The sequence below is a fragment of the Oncorhynchus keta genome, chromosome 17, assembly GCF_023373465.1.
Source record: "Oncorhynchus keta strain PuntledgeMale-10-30-2019 chromosome 17, Oket_V2, whole genome shotgun sequence".
Taxonomy (NCBI): Eukaryota; Metazoa; Chordata; class Actinopteri; order Salmoniformes; family Salmonidae; genus Oncorhynchus; species Oncorhynchus keta.
The window spans coordinates 11,324,292-11,342,195 of NC_068437.1; the positions used below are offsets into that span (position 1 = coordinate 11,324,292).

Below are 17,904 nucleotides of genomic sequence, written 5' to 3' on the forward strand. Positions count from 1 at the left end.
TAGTGGGTGGTAATGTTGAATTAAAACCCAGCACTGAAATGAAACGTAGGCTGGAAGTAATTTGCACGTCATCTCCATAGGAAAAGACACGTAAGACTCACGAAAACATCCGAAGTCACACGTTTGGATCTGGCACTTCAAGTTCAAATATATCATACTTTGACTAAAACTATGACTTATTGACTTACACTGTTGTGCAACATCAAGGGTAAGCTCTGGGCATTGTCTTTCAGTTTGAAAATGTGTATTTCTACAGGTGTGGGAGTTAAGACCCCACAAGATTCGTCTTCAATAGTCAAAACCATCATGTATAAACACCTGTGATTGTGTTGCCAGCGGTTAACTGCAGTCTCGTTTTTGGTCGAGGTTTGGAGTCTGTCAGGCCAAACGCATCCTTGATGGTCACCCTCCTCTCACAGCCAGGAAGTGGCTGAAACATGGAGCTGTGATTAGGTGAGCCACTGATCTCGACGTCAGGGTAGCTGATTTCCATAGACTGGAATTTCCCCCTTGGTACTTTCTCTGAAAAATCAACAGACATTGGATCATATGTATGGTGTAAACATGCATGTTTTTCTTTTGGTTTGTTTGATCAGTCTTACGTTACTCTGCTTTTCCAATATACAGCTATTTTCAACATGCCCAGTAACTGCATGTGCATAAAGAATCACTCAGTTTTAGCTGAGTATATTCAATACCTGGTTGTCTGTGCTGTGGCTCTGGATGGCTTCTCCTCCAGTACCTCCAGGCAGGTCGGCCGTGTTCTGGCCACAGCTTGTCCAGGGGAGAGGGCTCTGTGCTGGCCAACAGGCTGACAGACTTTCCCCCTATGGCCCCAGCTTCCTCATCACCCGACAGGGATGAAGAGGACGAAGATGATGTCTCAGGTTCGACCTCTTTAGTTTCCTTGAGCTCTCCCAACTGGAGGTCCACCTTCTTCTCTAGCTCTGCCCGGTCTTGCCGCTTTTTCCTCTCTAGCCCCTCCCTCTCTCTCAGGCCATGCACATGAGAAGGCGGAACTCTTAGTGGCCACCATGGATGCATGATTTGACAATGGCATGGTCCACCTGCTGATGGACAGCACTGTGTTCCAGTGCAGTACAGATAGGGAGCCCACATGGTGCTGTGGACGTGGAGCAAATTGTCATTGTAGCATGGCGGCAGAGGAATTCGCTGGAGCTCCCTGACGATCCGCTCATGCTGAGAAGCAGGGATCCACACAGCTAGATCCCCAGGCACCTGCATCAGCCTACCATTCCACAGCAGCACCTGGAGCCCCTTCCCACTCTCTACTGCAAGGGCAAATACAGACCTCAGCTTAGAGTGCAACGTTTAATATAGTGCCACACACTGGTCTTCTGTGCAGCCCCTACTTTGAGCATTACTGATATGAAAGGGGTGAAACATCTGTCATAATTCTCATATCCGGAGTCATGACTCTTTCACAGTGGGAGACAATGTAATAGTCAACCCTTCTGATCAAACCGCACCTTACCTGTCACTGAATCTCGTGTCTCCATTCCGGAGACCACTCTCCCCGGACCGTATCTCCTCAGGTCAGGTTCCCACGGGGACAACACTGCATCCCCAGGGACCAGACAGTGTGTGTGAGCCCGAGTGTGGTTCAGCATGTCTGGAGAGCAGACTAGCTGCTGTTGCTGGGACATCCTCATAGCGTGATCGTCTCCCCCTTCGGGTCTCCTCGTCCCCGGCCTGTCAAACTCAACCACGTACACTCCTCTTCGACCCTGGGGGACAGAAGAAAATATATTTTTGCTCATGGCATCGGGAGGCAAGGAACCAAGCTCAATTGGAGCATTGATACATCATTACAGTATATTCACTGGTAGGCTAAAGATAGCAACCCAACATCTTACATAAGCCTCTCATGGTGTTTGGTGCTTACATTTTTGAATGATATTGTGCTTTGGTGATATGATAATAATATTCAATATCTTTTAAAAGATGACATGCGTGAAGGGATGTCTGCTTGTTACCTGGACTAGCTGTGTTACAGTGCCCAAGTAGTAAAGGCCATCCAGCTCCCTCCTGGCCAACACACGGCAGCCTGGGAGAAACTCTGTGCTGCATACGGACAGGGCCCTCCCTGACAACACACAGCTACTAACTGGACAGAAGGGATTACCAAGCATACACCTGCAGCACAATCACAATAAATATGTTTTTATTTTTTACCTCAGTGGGAACCAGAGTGCAGAGTTGTAGCCAATAACATGTCTATACACATCTTAGATACCGTACATAAATCCGGTCCATAAAAGCTTAGATACTGTACACACAATAGACAAATTGTCTGGAAATGCTTGATTATTTTGTGGTTATAGCAAGTGGTTTACTAGCCTGGGTACCAGTCTGTTGAGCTAATATTCAACTCCTTGTACTCTGTGTGATGTGCCAAAGTGTGTTGAGCATGATGAGTGAAATGTTTGCTAAATCCAGGAGACCAACCTGAGAGGAGATAAGGGCAGTAAAGGCTGTAGTGGAACAACAGAGGTGGACTGACTGCAGGACTTCACTGGAGGACAGGTCGGCACTGAGGGCTGGCTCTCAGCAGTGTACAATGGAATCACCTGGAAGCACACACCCAAGACTTTAATCATAACTCTCCCTATTCAATGTTTTTTCTTTTTGTGACTTAAACTTAGAGATTTGGGAATTCACATTCCTTGTTAAATTCAAGACTTTTTCTGGGCCAGCTCACCAGTTTGTTATAGATGTAACGGTTGCTAATGTGTTTAAAAAATAAAATAAAAATCTGGCTCTACAGATTTGTGACCGGCCACAAACAACAGGTACACTACAAAGACAGCCTCTCAGACTGGCAGGAGCTGGTGGGAGGTGTGGCTCAAGGAACTCTTCTGGGCCCTCTCATCTTCCTATCAGTCATTGGCAGCACAGCCCGGGATGTCAACAGTAGGTGGAAACACACTATGTGGCCAAAAAGTATGTAGGCACCCCTTCAAACTGAGAGGTGTATAAAATCGAGCACAAAGCCATGCAATCTCCATAGACAAACATTGCCAGTAGAATGGCCCGTACCGAAGAGCTCAGTGAATTTCAACATGGTACCGTCATAGGATGCCACCTTTCCAACATGTCTGTTCATCAAATTTCTGCCCTGCTCGAGATGCCCCGGTCAACTGTATGTGTTGTTATTGTGAAGTGGAAATGTCTAGGAGCAACAACCGAAGTGTTAAGCCACACAAGCTCAGAACGGGACTGCAGAGTGCTGAAGCGCGTAAAAATAGTCTGTTCTCAGTTGCAACACACTACTGAGTTCCAAACTGCCTCTGGAAGCAACCTCAGCACAAAAACTGTTCGTCAGAAGCTTCATGAAATGGGTTTCCGGGCCTCCTGAGTGGTGCAGTGGTATAAGGCACTGCACCGCAGTTGCTAGCTGTGCCACTAGAGATCCTGATTCAAGTCCAGGCTCTGTCCCAGCCGGCTGCGACCGGGAGACCCATGGGGTGGCGCACAATTGGCCCAGCGTCGTCCGGGTTAGGGGAGGGTTTTGCCAGCAGGAATGTCCTTGTTCCATCGCGTTCTAGCGACTCCTGTGGCGGGCCGGGCGCATGCACGCTGACACGGTCGCCAGGTGTACAGTGTTTCCTCCGACACATTGGTGTGGCTGGCGTCCGGGTTAAGCGTGCATTGTGTCAAGAAGCAGTGCGGCTTGGTTGGGTCGTGTTTCAGAGGACGCATGGCTCTCGTCCTTCGCCTCTCCCGAGTCCGTACGGGAGTTGCAGCGATGAACATGACTAACCACCAATTGGATACCACGAAATCGGGTTTCCATGGGAAAGCAGTCGCACACAAGCCTAAGATCACCATGCACAATGCCAAGCATTGGCTGGAGTGGTGTAAAGCTCGCCACCATTGGACTCTAGAGCAGTGGACAAGAGTTCTCTGGAGTGATTAATCACTATCTCCTATGGAAGAATCTGGGTTTGGAGGATGCCAGACAAATGCTACCTGTCCGATTGCATAGTGCTATCTTAATGCTACAGCATACAATGACATTCTAGACAATTCTGTGCTTCCAACTTCGTGGCAACAGTTTGAGGAAGGCCCTTTCCTGTTTCAGCATGACAATGCCCCTGTGCACAAAGCGAGGTCCATACAGAAATGTTTTGTCGAAATCGGCGTGGAAGAACTTGACTGGCCTGCACAGACCCCTGACCTCAAACCCATCTGCGAGCCACGCCGACTACGAGCCACGCCTAATTGCCCAACATCAGTGCCCGACCTCACTAATGCTCTTGTGGCTGAGTGGAAGCAAGTCCACCGCAGCAATGTTCCAACATCTCGTGGAAAGCCTTCCCAGAAGAGTGGAGGCTGTTATAGCAGCAAAGGGGGGACCAACTCTGTACTAATGCCCATGATTTTGGAATGAAATGTTCGACAAGCAGGTGTCCACATACATTTGGTCATGTATTGTATGTTGATGATCTAAATCTGAGCCACACCATGTACAACAGGAAACATCAGAACACCACAGCAGGCTCTTAACAACTTTGACACATGGGTTCAAGCAAACAGAATGTCACTGAACCCTGACAAGTGCAAGGTCCTATCATTTCACAAGAAATCCACCCTGTCCCGTGCCCTTTCCGGATGGAGGGCCAGAATCTCAAAGTGCTGTTAAGGCTTTATGGTTAATAGTACAGAAGGACTTATAATGGGGCGAGCAGGTTGCTACTATGGTAACCAAGAGCAATAAAAAAAAAAATTCTCCTTTCGCCTCAAAAAGGTTCCATTTGTTACAGGAAGCCCTTGTGAGCCTTTAAACTGGCTACAGTACATATGCCCAACCCTGGAGTATGCAGCTCCTGCTTGGCACCGCTCACTGACCCAGGCCCAGTTTGATAACCTGGAGCATATTCAGAAGAGCGCATGCCACACCATCCTAGCAGCATACTACAGTATCCTGCACTTCTGACCCCGTCCCTACTCCGGCTTAATTAGAGAAGGACACCGACTTTGCTGTCAGCCTCCTAAAATCTCAATTCAGAGACTGGCTAACCCCTGACTGAAACACAGTGACAGGCAGGAACACACGCAGGCAAAACCCAACTGACTATACCAGAGTCTAGAACTGAACAGTGCAATGAGGTCACCAATCCCATATTTCTGCTCATTAATGAATGAGTCGCTTTAAGACCACAGGACATTTATTATTCAATTTTTTAAAAACTAGTATTTAAAAAAAAATGTATTTGCTCTTATCCATGAATATTTTGTATGCTCATGGATTTCAGTGTGTATAGACTGCTATATGAGTGTAATAATAACGAACTTGGCTACTGTCTAAAATCACACTGATACAATGAAATCCGGTGGAGGTGACCTTCCTTCTACTAACCCCGACAATGACTAATTAATCAAGTAAGTGCTCAATGATGAGGAGTGGACACTCAAATTCATTAAGACTCAATCACTGTAAATTAATCACCAACTCTCATGGTCCCCCACCTGCTCTACTGCCCCATCCATCCCGACAGGGAGAACATGACAGCTCCCTCTTGTGGCATGAGTCAGACACTGGATGAAGTCCTGAGTCCTGCCGTCCAGAGAGCTGCTGCTGCTGCTGGGGTTAGATAGCGACAGGTGGAACACATGGACTGGCCTCTCCCCTGCCATGGTTGACAAGGCCCGGAGGAGCTCCTCTGGGTGGTCAGGTAGACCGGTGGTGACCAGGTGGACGGCATGACAGGCTGGGTCGCTGAATGCTGTACTCAGGGCAGCCATGAGGTCCCTACCTGGGCTGGAGCTGAGGGAGTGAATCCAGGATAGAGCCTCGTAGACAGTGTCTGGAGCACAGGGCACCATGTGCTCAGACCAACGGGTTACCTAGGGTTGGGCAACATGGGACAACAATGGTAAAACCCAGGAAGGAATGTATAAGGTGTTCATAATGCATCAAAATGCTGAGCAAAATGTGACAAACCGTTAGCCATACGCCAGGGTTGGGAAAAAGGCATTTTGCTACAACTCGGTATTGAACCACTGCATTATCTTCCCTAAACACACTCCTCACATGTAAAACACTCACACAGGCATATTAGTCACCACTAGCCGGCCTCCGCCTAGTACCCTGCCCTGAACTTAGACACTGTCACTAGCCGGCAACCACCTGGTACTCTACCCTGCATCTTAGAGACTGCTGCCCTATGTACAGTTGAAGTCGAAGTTTACAAACACTTAGGTTGGAGTCACTAAAACTCGTTTTCAACCACTCCTCAAATTTCTTGTTAACAAACTATAGTTTTGGCAAGTCAGTTAGGACACAAGTAACTTTTCCAACCATTGTTTACAGACAGATTATTTCACTTATAATTCACTGTATCACAATTCCAGTGGGTCAGAAGTTAACATACACTAAGTTGACTGTGCCTTTAAACAGCCTGGAAAATTCCAGAAAATGATGTCATGGCTTTAGAAGCTTCTGACCTAATTTGAGTCAATTGGAGGTGTACCTGTGGATGTATTTCAAGGCCTACCTTCAAACTCAGTGTCTCTTTGCTTGACATCATGGAAAAATCAAAAGAAATCAGCCAAGACCTCAGAAATAAAATTATAGACCTCCACAAGTCTGGTTCATCCTTGGGAGCAATTTCCAAACGCCTGAAGGTACCACGTTCATCTATACAAACAATAGTACGCAAGTATAAACACCATGGGACCACGCAGCCATCATACCGCTCAGAGAGGAGATGCGTTCTGTCTAAATATACTTTTGTGCAAAAAGTGCAAATCAATCCCAGAACAACAGCAAAGGACATTGTGATGATGCTGGAGGAAACAGGTACAAAAGTATCTATATCCACATTAAAACTAGTCCTATATGGACATAACCTGAAAGGCCACTTAGCAAGAAAGAAGCCACTGCTCCAAAACCGCCATAAAAAGCCAGACTATGGTTTGCAACTGCACATGGGGATAAAGCTCATACTTTTTGGAGAAATGTCCTCTGGTCTGATGAAACAAAAATAGAACTGTTTGGTCATAATGACCATAGTTATGTTAGGAGGAAAAGGGGGGAGGATTGCAAGCCAAAGAACACCATCCCAACCGTGAAGCACGGGGGTGGCAGCATCATGTTGTGGGGGTGCTTTGCTGCAGGAGGGACTGGTGCACTTCACAAAATAGATGGCATCATGAGGAATTGAAAATTATGTGGATATATTGAAGAAACAAGACATCAGTCAGGAAGATAAAGCTTTGGTCTTCCAAATGGACAATGAGCCCCAAATATACTTCCAAAGTTGCTTAAGGACAACAAAGTCAAGGTATTGGAGTGGCCATCGCAAAGCCCTGAATCCTATAGAATATTTGTGGGCAGAACTGAAAAAGAGTGTGAGTAATTAGGCATACAAACCTGACTCCGTTACACAAGCTCTGTGTGGAGGAATGGGCCGAAATTCCCCCAACTTATTGTGGGAAGTTTGTGGAAGGCTACCCAAAACGTTTGACCCAAGTTAAACAATTTAAAGGCAATGCTACCAAATACTAATTGAGTGTATGTAAACTTCTGACCCACTGGGAATGTGATGAAAGAAATCAAATCTGAAATAAATAATTATTCGGACATTTCACATTCTTAAAATTAAGTGGTGATCCTAACTGACCGAAAACAATTTTTACTAGGACTAAATGTCAGGAATTGTAAAAAACTGAGTTTAAATGTACTTGGCTAAGGTGTATGTAAACTTCCGACTTCAGCTGTACATAGTCATTGAAGACTGGTCACTTTAATTAATCATGTTTACACACTGTTTTACCCACTTCATATGTTTATACTGTGTTCTAGTCGAGGCGCATCCCATAGAACTACTGCTGTACACACCTTTTCTATTCATATACTGTCTACACACACCATCATATACATATTTATATTCCGGACTCTGACATTGCTCATTCTGATATTCCTTATTTTTGAGATGTGTGTATTGTTCGGTATTATTACACTGTTGGAGCTAGAAACAGAAGTATTTTGCTACACCTGGGATAACATCTTCGACCAATAACATTTGATTTGATGATAATGCTTACAGCATCAACATTGTGAGTTGTACAGTACCTTGTATGAGAAGCCTATGATGTTGAAGAGTGAGTCTCTGAGGGATGCCTTGCTCAGCAGGGTCTGGATGAGCAGGCGCTTCACTGACCCCAGAGCAGTGCTCATGGCCTCTGAGGTGTCCAATACAAAGGACACATTCCTGTTCCTCAGGCCCAGGAACAATGGAAGGAGCCTCCTGTGAGGCTCACCAGGTGACTGGGAGACGGACACCATACTTGCCCTTGATGTCAAAGTATTAATGAAGTAGAGGAAAAACAAAATACCTATTGAAATGTCTCATATTAGGCCTACATATTGTGTATACTGTATCCTCAAAGTATAAGAGACATGTTAACCAAGATCTGTAAACAAACAATGAAAGGAATAAATGAAGAACTCCCTCCTAAAAACAATTCTGCAGTGACAGGGATGTTTTCCATATATGATTAAAAAATATATATGAATTTGAGGCAGAAATTAAATATACTTTCATTGTTATACATTTAACTGTTTAATTAATAGTATCAAATGATAGGCTACTGTACCTCTGTGAATCCCCAAGAGTGTTCCTGCCTGTCTCTAGTCTGCAGATAGCCACTAAACTCCATTGTTTACTTGAGTTGCCATGAAGACGTCTGGGTGAATGTTATCGTGGCCTCATTGGGCTGCATAACTGTCAGTCAACTAGTGAAAGCTGAGTATTCTGGTCCCAGATCTAGTGCTGCATAGCCAACTCCTAGGGTCTTTGTCACAGGAACAAACATACGAGTTGCCTATACAGCACAAACAGATCTCGGACCAGGCTAAAAGCAATGAGATGGTAACGTTATATAACACAGACGTTACAACTTGGTTGCTTAGTCTTAAGGTAAATATATGGCAAATATGTTGTGTCTCTGTGAAAAGGAAGCCCTGAGAGATTTGACTGGCCTGTGTTTGTCTTTGAGGATTATGCTATCAAAGTAAAATACAGCCTTTATTGGCTTCATGTTAGGAGCCCCTGGATACTTCTTGTTCCCCCACCGACTCTTCTTGGGCACTTTAATTACGTGAAATGACCTTTAATCACTTCTTTAACTCACTTAGATTGACATTTCATGAGCGTGGCTGCCAATGTTGAGTGTGTTAGATGTGTTAAGAGGTAGCACTCAAAAGATGTTGCATCCATTTTAGAAAATGAGACCTTGTGTCAAATAAAAATATTACAAAAATAGAAAAAAAAAACATGAGTTGGTCAACTTTTAGTTCTAAGTGCTGCCTTACTGCTACATACAAGTGACAGGAGACAATGTACAGTAACTGTAACGTAATGACAGAAAAAATAACTTCCACTTGGATTTCTTCACATTTTATTGTGTTACAAAGTGGGATTAAAATTGATTTATTTGTCATTTCTTGTCAACAATCTACACAAAATTGTCTGCAATGTCAAAGTGGAATAATTATTTGATATAGTCGTTGCATAACTATTCAGCCACTTTGTTTAGAGAAGCATAAATTAGCCTAAAATTTGTCTGAACAAATCACATAAATTACAATGACTCACTCAGTGTGGAATAATAGGGGTTGACATGATTTTTGAATGACTAACCCTTCCTCTGTCCCCCATACAGACATCTGTAAGCTCCCTCATTCAAGTATTGAATTTCAAGCACAGACTACAAATACCAGGGAGCTATTTGAAAGCCTCATGAAGAAGGGCAGTGATTGGTAGATGGGTAACAACAACAAATCAGACATTTCTTATATTTTTAAACATGGTCAAGTTAATTATTATGCTGCGGATTATATATTAAACCACCCAGACGCACTAAAGATACTGTTGCCCTTCTGAACTGAGCTGCAGGACAGTGATTTTAAAACAGCTACAGAGTTCAATGTCTGTAATGGTAGAAAACTGAGGATGGATCAAGAATATTGTAGTGATGCCGCAATAATGACCTAAATGACAATGAACACAAGGCCAAATCTACACTGGAGTTGCTTACCAAGAAGACAGTGAATATTCCTGAGTGGCCAATTTACAGTTTTGACTTAAATCTGCTTAAAAATCAATGGCAAGACTTGAAAATTGCTGTCTGACCATGATCCCCAACATCGAGACAGAGCTCGAAGATGTATTTTTTATAAAACTGGGCAAATATTCCACAATCTAGGTATGCAAAGCTCTTATAGACTTACCCAAAAGGAATCACAGCTGTAACCGACACCAAAGGTGTTTCTAAGGGACAGAGCTAAATGTACTGTGGGGGAGGGGCTGGTCCAACTGGTGTCATAAAGTTACAAATATTACAAATATTCACACATAACCCTCCCCTAGTACTGTAAAATAAATGGAACACCCTCCCCCTCGTAGTATTAACTCAAAATAATGTTTACGACCACATATAATAACAGTAGCGACCCTGTGTTTATAAACCGGGATGTTGACTTTGCCACTTCAGCATGCTTTTGGGGCACAGTCGATACTAAGCAGGTTGAGGGTTCACCGGCCACCACAAAAGAGCTCACTCTCCCTGCCTGTTTCATTACACTATGATCAGAGCAGGCTGCAGACAATAATGAGCTAGAGGGAAATCTGATATTTATAATTATATAAAATATATGCAAAAAATCTTAGATGGTCATTACACTTTTTGGTGTTTTGTAATAGATGTCTCTTTGCCGATGACACAACAGTTGTCACACCCTGATCTGTTTCACCAGTCCTTGTGATTGTTTCCACCCTCCAGGTGTCGCCCATCTTCCCCATTATCCCCTGTGTATTTATACCTATGCTCTCTGTTGCCAGTTGATCTTGTTTGTCAAGTCAACTAGTGTTTTTGTGTCTCAGCTCCTGCGTTACCAAGGCTCTCTTTTTCCTCACCCTCCTGGTTTTGACCCTTGCCTGTCCTGACTCCCGCCTGCCTGACCACTCTGCCTGCTGACCTGTACCCCACCTCTGGATTTTTGACCTGTCTACCCTGAGCCTGCCTGCCGTCAGGTACTGTTGCCCCACCTCTGGTTAACTGACCCCTGCCTGCCTTGACCTGTGTATTGCCTGCCCCTGTTGTATTATTAACCTCTCCAGCACCCTGACAAATAAACAACGATTCATTTAAAATTGACTTTGAGTGTCCCTGTGTAAGAATTTCCACGACAGAAGAAAAGACAACACTTCTACTAGTCAGACTCAGAGGCACAAACATGACTTGAGTCACATTACTCCAGTAACATGAACATTTTTGGGGTAATCTGTAATATTTTGGTTAAGACTCAGGTCCCAAAAAAATGAAATTAAACAATTATAACACATGACTTCTTACTAGTAACACATTTGTTTTGGAAACATTATAAAGCATGCTCATCTGTTTTCTGTGTTTTGATGGTGTAATTTTAGCACAAAAAAAAATATTTTGGCTGAGTGGCTGGTAGATTTTTACATTTGTAACATATCATACGATTGTAACATATTATACAAAACGGATGATAGACATGCAAAAATGAATACATAGAAAATGTAACATATCATACTAAAGGGAGAGCTCGGATTTACCTACAGAATAATCCGATATGCTCTCAAACCATGTTGCTCATTGGCTAGATAGAGATGGTCCTGCCTGCCTACCTACCTACCATCTTGTCAAAATATTACCTCATCTTTGGTGACACACAGCGGAACGCTCATTTTTTGAAAACTCATGGGTCGTACCCATTGGCTAATGAGTAGGTCATCTCAACGGTCGCGGGGAAGTACTGCACGATGCGCGTGATATGAGGAACATTAAAACTATTTTTGTAAACATAGCTAGCTAGAAAATACATGTTTTCTAGTTTGTAATGTTTTAAAAATAGCCGATTCTTTTTGGGGGGTTACTGTTTCTGGACAAGGAGTTGCTTTGCCGCGCAGCTATTTTCTGCCGTAGTTAAAATAATTGGTTAACAAAGATTTTTATAACTAAACCAAGAGACCGCAGCTTTTCGTTTCCAATGGGAACAAATGAGTCATCGTGGGTAGAACGAGCAAAGAGGTGGGAAGAGACAAGCATGCGCTAGCGATACCCTATTGGCGCGTGCAAGTATATAACTGCATATTTCCGTTAGGGAACGCCTACTCTGGGAAGTACGCATGTGCAATTACTCCCCCACCCACGAACAGCGCCATTTTAAACACTTTTGTAAAGGCTAAGGTCTACAAAACGCATTCCACCCTTGCTCATAACACATTGGAGTTTTAGTAACAGAGAACTATTTGGAGAATGTCGGCCAAAACCTATCTAGTTTCCACTTCTCCGAGTGGGCTTCCTCTCACTACCATATTTGTTTCCACTTCTCCGAGTGGGCATCCTCTCACTACCATATTTGGTAGTGAGTGGAACCGAAAAACGGATGCTTCACATTTATACATCCAGTGAAATATCTGTCTCATTGTGTTATCTGTGCTTGTAACGTTAGCTAGTAGGAGTGGCCACGGCATGGGCGTCAAGCTGGATTTATATTAACGAACGTAGAAATGTATATACACGTATTCGGGGAAAATTTATCAGATGAACATAGCTAGTTATGTAAAATAGCTAGTTGATGTGCGATACGTCAAGTTAATGACAAAGTGTTCGGAATGTAAGGTCTAGGAGATCTCTGAGCAAGTGTGTTTACTTTTTGCCATACTTCTCGTTTGCTGCAGTAGCTAATTTACTGTAGCTTGCTAGCTAATGTCAATTTTGCTGCGCGGCTAGCCGACGTCGGGTTCTTGACTTTTCTGGTGCACAGTGACTATCACACGCTAATAATCGTATTGTGATATATACTGGTGGGTAGATAATTTAGCTAGCTAACGTTATAGTTGCATAGTAATTTACGCGGATCAGATAGCAGTTGAGTTGGTGACAATTGTTTTGTTAGCTAAATACAAACAACCCACTTTTTTAAGAAGTGATAGCCAGGGTTTAAATGAAAAAATGCAGCGTTACAGTTATCGTCGTCCTGGAAATGTATCTCCCAACGCCCGACTAATAGGTCAAAAGTTACCGTTCGCACCGAACGACGAAGAAGACGTCCGGACTGATGACGGCAACAGTACAGGAGACGTATCGGGTTTTACAGAAATTGACCCTCCTATGCGACTGGACAGTGTCGATATTAAACGACTGGAGGACGACAGCCCTTTGAATCGGACTGCGGATGATGTGGAACGGTGGGGCGAAGAAGGATTCAGTCATCCGTTTCACCTTCAGTCCCCCAGTAGCGTTATTTCCATGAAAGGCTCCCCGGTGTCACCACGGAAAAACTCTCGGGTGTACGGGAGTTCACCGGAGCGGTCATGCATTCAGGAAGACGGGGACTGCTCGAGCTCACCTATTCCAGACTGCCCCGACACACCGCCACACAAAACCTTCAAAAAACTACTCCTTTTTCATACTCCACACACACCAAAGGTTAGATAACTTTTCATGCAGAAAACCTGCAACCTATAAGAAGCATACCCACTATTATTGGCTAATATTGTTTTGACAACTTGGTGCAATGTAGCTAACATTTAAGGAGTAACTAGTAGTAGCCATTTTATGCATTTTCTGATATTTTCAAGAATATATTTTTCTGATGTGATTTGTGCACCATGTGCCAGCCACCCTTGTAGTAAGGAATAATGTAACTATTTATATTGCAATTAACGTTGGAGTAGCAATGTTTGCCAGTTTATGCATTTTCTAATATACATTTCATGAAATGCATGATTTTTGCACCAATTGCCACTCTCTTTATAGAAAGTAAGAAAATAAAACAATTAGCTTTTGAAAGAACCCACTTTTGTAGTGGTGTACAATTACATACACAACAGTCAGTCAGCCTCATTGACCACGTTTACATACACACATATCCCGTTATGTTCTGTTTTGAGTTGACGTGTATGAACATCATATCCTGTTTACAATAACCCGAAGAAGCTTGTCCCAGTTATGTAAAACCCGAATAATATGCCTGAGATGCTGATCTTAGCTGGGATACTGTTGCATGTAAACATCTTATCCCATTTACTGGTGTCTTTTGCTGCACAGGCTGTTTTGCGTGTCATGGGTGTTGTGATGTTTTCATCTGATTTTTGTCAAACAAATCACTTCAGAAAGTAGGCTACAATGTGATTTTTATGGATTTTTTTTTCTCGTTTTGTCTGTCATAGTTGAAGTGTACCTATGATGAAAATTACAGGCCTCTCTCATCTTTTTAAGTGGGAGAACTTGCACAATTGGTGGCTGACTAAATACTTTTTTTGCCCCACTGTATATCTCGTCAGTCAGATTCCAAATCAGACATCAGTATTTACATTGAAAGGCATATTTTGATTTTCACTTCAATTTCCCTTCAACTTTACTCAATTAGTTATTTATGTGATAATGTTATTTCAATTCATTAAGGGTATTTTAACTTTATCAAAAGGCTTGTCTAAGTGTCTCGACATGTCTTGAATATGTTAATTATGTCATTTGCAGAGTTTGCTGAACAAAGCCAGAACTGCCAGCTCAGCGTCCTCAAGTAGGAGAGTAGCCCTCTTCGGGAATGTAGAATCCACAGGAACACCTGGTCCGGACAGCAGGAGAAGCCAGACCCCTTTGGTCAACATCAACCCCTTCACCCCCGAATCCCTCCTCATCCAGTCTACAACTCAACTCAGGAACAGCAGAAAGAGGGCACACTGTAACGAGTATGTCACTCAGTAAGCATTGTTAGAATGTAGGACTGACTTTATTTTTTCCCAACTAAGTATTGGATTTTCTAGCAATATAACTTAGTCCAATTTTCAACAGACAATAATTTAACACTTTTAAAAATGTTTTTATCTTACTACGTGATACCTGAATGAGTTTGTATGTCAGGACACACAGATTGTAGCCCATTGTTATTTCTAGCCTGGTTCGTTAAATCCGTTGACAATCATGAGTACGGCAAAAGTCTGGCAGGAAACCAAGACCCCATCATGGTCACTAATGAACTCTGCTGTTGGTGTGTATAATGTGCGCTAACAAGCTCTTTGTCTCGTCTTATTCAGCTCCTGTGGTGAGGACATGGAGGTGAGTGATGCTGAAACAGAGGAAGAGGTCCTTTTCCCACCAAAGGTAGTTATTTTCTTGTCCTGATTTCTTTACAGCATTGTGGTCATGTTATTTTGTCCCATCAGCAAAGCTCTCAACCTGATGTGCATTTGCGCGTATGCAGTTAAATAGTCTATTGTGAGATAACGATAACATGGTGTAACTATATATTATTTGGATTAATATGATTTTCTATTCACTCTCTATCCTCAGAGAATAACCATGATGGAGAGCGACATGAATTCCAGGTATGCCTCAGAGTTCCACGAGCTGGAGAAGATCGGCTGTGGGGAGTATGGTGCAGTCTTCAAGTGTGTGAAAAGACTGGATGGCTGTGTGTACGCTATCAAGTGTTCAAAGAAGCCCCTGGTCGGCTCTGTGGATGAGTAAGTTGGAGTTGATCTATTGCACATGGACACTTGCTGAAGTCCGTCTCGAGACTTAAAGCTGGCAGTAGCGAGATGTCATATCCACAGTCTTAACAGGCACGGTAAACATCAAACTTGAAGAAATGCTCAATCTTCCCACATCTGTACTTCCCTCCTCCCACCATAGGCAGAACGCCCTCCGGGAGGTGTACGCCCACGCCGTGCTGGGCCAGCACCCTCACGTGGTGCGCTACTACTCGGCCTGGGCTGAGGATGACCGCATGCTCATCCAGAATGAGTACTGCAACGCCGGCACCCTCTCGGACGTCATGGCCAAGAACTACCGGCGGCTCGGCTTCCTGTCGGAGCTGGAGCTGAAGGGCCTTCTGCTGCAGGTGACGCGCGGCCTCAAGTACATCCACTCGTCCTCGCTGGTCCACATGGACATCAAGCCTAGTAAGTACCACTGAGGGGAAAGCATGAACCTTTTGTATCAGGAGGTAAATTGGAAGTACAACAAGTTGTTTAACTTTTTAACAGCAAATAAGAGAAACCAGCACACTGCTCTTGCTCGTGTCATTGTTTTCAAGTTTACAGCAGGAAATCTTGTGATTCACATCCCTAATTCAATGCTTAATGCAATTTGTTTGGTGTGTTTATGTCTTAGTCATTGGCTAGTTTCTGTCCAATTGGCAACAGATTTTCATGCAGTTATTCAAAAATCTGCATAAAAACAATATACTCGTTTTCCCACCAGACATATGTTTCCATCAAATTGACTTGTTGCAGATAAAAGGCTGTGCGTGATGATGTAGTGCACATAAATACTTTTTTGGCGTTAAATTACCATTTACACACACAAAAAATACAAGTTAAATGGGTTTATCACATTTTCAATTCTACTGATGGTTTTGTCACAATCTGTTTTTTTTCCCGTTATATAGCGAGTGAGACCACTCTGGTATTGGTACATGCTCTTCTAGCCAACAGTGCTATCTGCACGCTGTTGGCTAGAGCGCACGTATAGTTTACTACATGAGATTATTATTATGATGGGACAAAAGAGCGAGATTATTTTTGTTTGTCAAACGGCAGCCAAGCGTCTGATTGTCACTGGAATAAGACCCTTAATATTTATTGGAAAGGACCATCAAGATCATAACCTTGCACTTTCACCACCCACTGACAGTCTGAGCCTTCACCACCCTGTGACCATCATCATCCTTTATTTAATCTGTAGCCTAATAAACTGCATGCTTTTCCCAACGAGTCATAGTAGCAGAACCACACGTGATTGTGACTCCAAGTTTACTTTGCATAATTCATTTTACAGATAAGATCCCACCTTCTCTAGCGTATTTTATTTTGTCGACATTTGGAAGTTTACCGGGAAATGTTCTGTTGTCATCAGGCCTTGTCATTTTTTATTATTTTTTTATCCATGTACTTTACCTGCATAAAAAGGTTGGATGGAAACCTGGTTAGAAAACTAATTTGCGTATTGTCTCTTTCAGGCAATATTTTTATCTCACGAAAGACGGTTGGTAGTGTAGTAGACGCGTGTGACGAGGAGGACGAAAAGGATGGACTGGCCACCAGTGTCGTGTACAAAATAGGTGACCTTGGCCACGTGACTAGGTTAAACAACCCTCAAGTTGAGGAAGGTGACAGCAGGTTCCTGGCAAACGAAGTCCTTCAAGAGGTGAGTGTTCTCTCCAGGAGAAACTTAACAGATTCTCCCTGGCTAAAGTGTAGTATTTGATCATTAAAATGGTTCTCTACAGCTTTCCTGATCACGTCAATCTTTTCTCCCAGGACTACAGTAACTTGACAAAGGCAGACGTCTTTTCCCTGGCGCTGACTGTGATCAGTGCCTCTGGGGCGGAGCCAATGCCCAGCAATGGGGACAAGTGGCACCAGATCCGTCAGGGAAAACTTCCACCCATCCCACAAGTTCTCTCTCAGCAATTCCTGAGTCTACTCAAGGTAAGAACTATATTAGCCTTTCCTAGTCTAATCGGCCCTGCGCAGCCGGAAGTCCATTTAGAGCGAGTGCACTGTTGCAAGCCGGCGATGTACCGCCGGCTGGACTGCATCTTGTTAGCTACCCACTCATGCTGCATATAGGTTGGCTTGTGTTTGGGAGCTCCTGGCCTAAGCACACTTGAATAATAACACGTGATCATTAATTTACTGGTAAAGTGTCCATATACAGGCTACAGATCTTAACTGTCTCGCTAGCTAGCAAAATAGGTTGCATTCAGCTAGCATAACTTTGCCTGCTAGCTTACAGCTGAAGTTCACTCTCCTAAAAGTTTATTTGTTTTAATACTCAAAGCAAGATGATTGTGTCCAAAACCGTTCACTGTTGCATGTGAGAGGAGTGCCT

General features: G+C 43.5%; 2 protein-coding genes across 4 annotated transcripts in view; one reads left to right on the plus strand and one right to left on the minus strand.

Moving 5' to 3' along the window:
* c17h11orf16 (chromosome 17 C11orf16 homolog) overlaps positions 1 to 17,904 on the minus strand; it is a 27,342-nt gene continuing 9,438 nt past the window's right edge. The window contains exons 1-8 of one of the 2 annotated variants that reach the window (XM_035790630.1): positions 8,626 to 8,715; positions 8,102 to 8,321; positions 5,494 to 5,871; positions 2,470 to 2,591; positions 1,998 to 2,157; positions 1,496 to 1,748; positions 699 to 1,292; positions 1 to 522 (exon numbers count right to left, since the gene is read on the minus strand). In XM_035790630.1, the coding sequence (XP_035646523.1) occupies positions 305 to 522; positions 699 to 1,292; positions 1,496 to 1,748; positions 1,998 to 2,157; positions 2,470 to 2,591; positions 5,494 to 5,871; positions 8,102 to 8,314 (1,938 nt within the window). In that variant the 5' untranslated portion in view covers positions 8,315 to 8,321; positions 8,626 to 8,715 and the 3' untranslated portion in view covers positions 1 to 304. Of the gene's footprint in view, positions 523 to 698; positions 1,293 to 1,495; positions 1,749 to 1,997; positions 2,158 to 2,469; positions 2,592 to 5,493; positions 5,872 to 8,101; positions 8,322 to 8,625; positions 8,716 to 17,904 lie in introns of those variants that run through there. The other variant, XM_035790629.1, reaches the window with a different exon arrangement.
* LOC118396428 (wee1-like protein kinase 1-B) overlaps positions 12,495 to 17,904 on the plus strand; it is a 12,890-nt gene continuing 7,480 nt past the window's right edge. Inside the window, exons 1-7 of one of the 2 annotated variants that reach the window (XM_035790631.2) lie at positions 12,495 to 13,494; positions 14,548 to 14,771; positions 15,105 to 15,171; positions 15,361 to 15,533; positions 15,703 to 15,971; positions 17,030 to 17,217; positions 17,331 to 17,501. In XM_035790631.2, coding sequence (XP_035646524.1) covers positions 13,018 to 13,494; positions 14,548 to 14,771; positions 15,105 to 15,171; positions 15,361 to 15,533; positions 15,703 to 15,971; positions 17,030 to 17,217; positions 17,331 to 17,501 — 1,569 coding nt within the window. In that variant the 5' untranslated portion in view covers positions 12,495 to 13,017. The remainder of the gene's footprint in view (positions 13,495 to 14,547; positions 14,772 to 15,104; positions 15,172 to 15,360; positions 15,534 to 15,702; positions 15,972 to 17,029; positions 17,218 to 17,330; positions 17,502 to 17,904) is intronic. The other variant, XM_035790632.2, reaches the window with a different exon arrangement.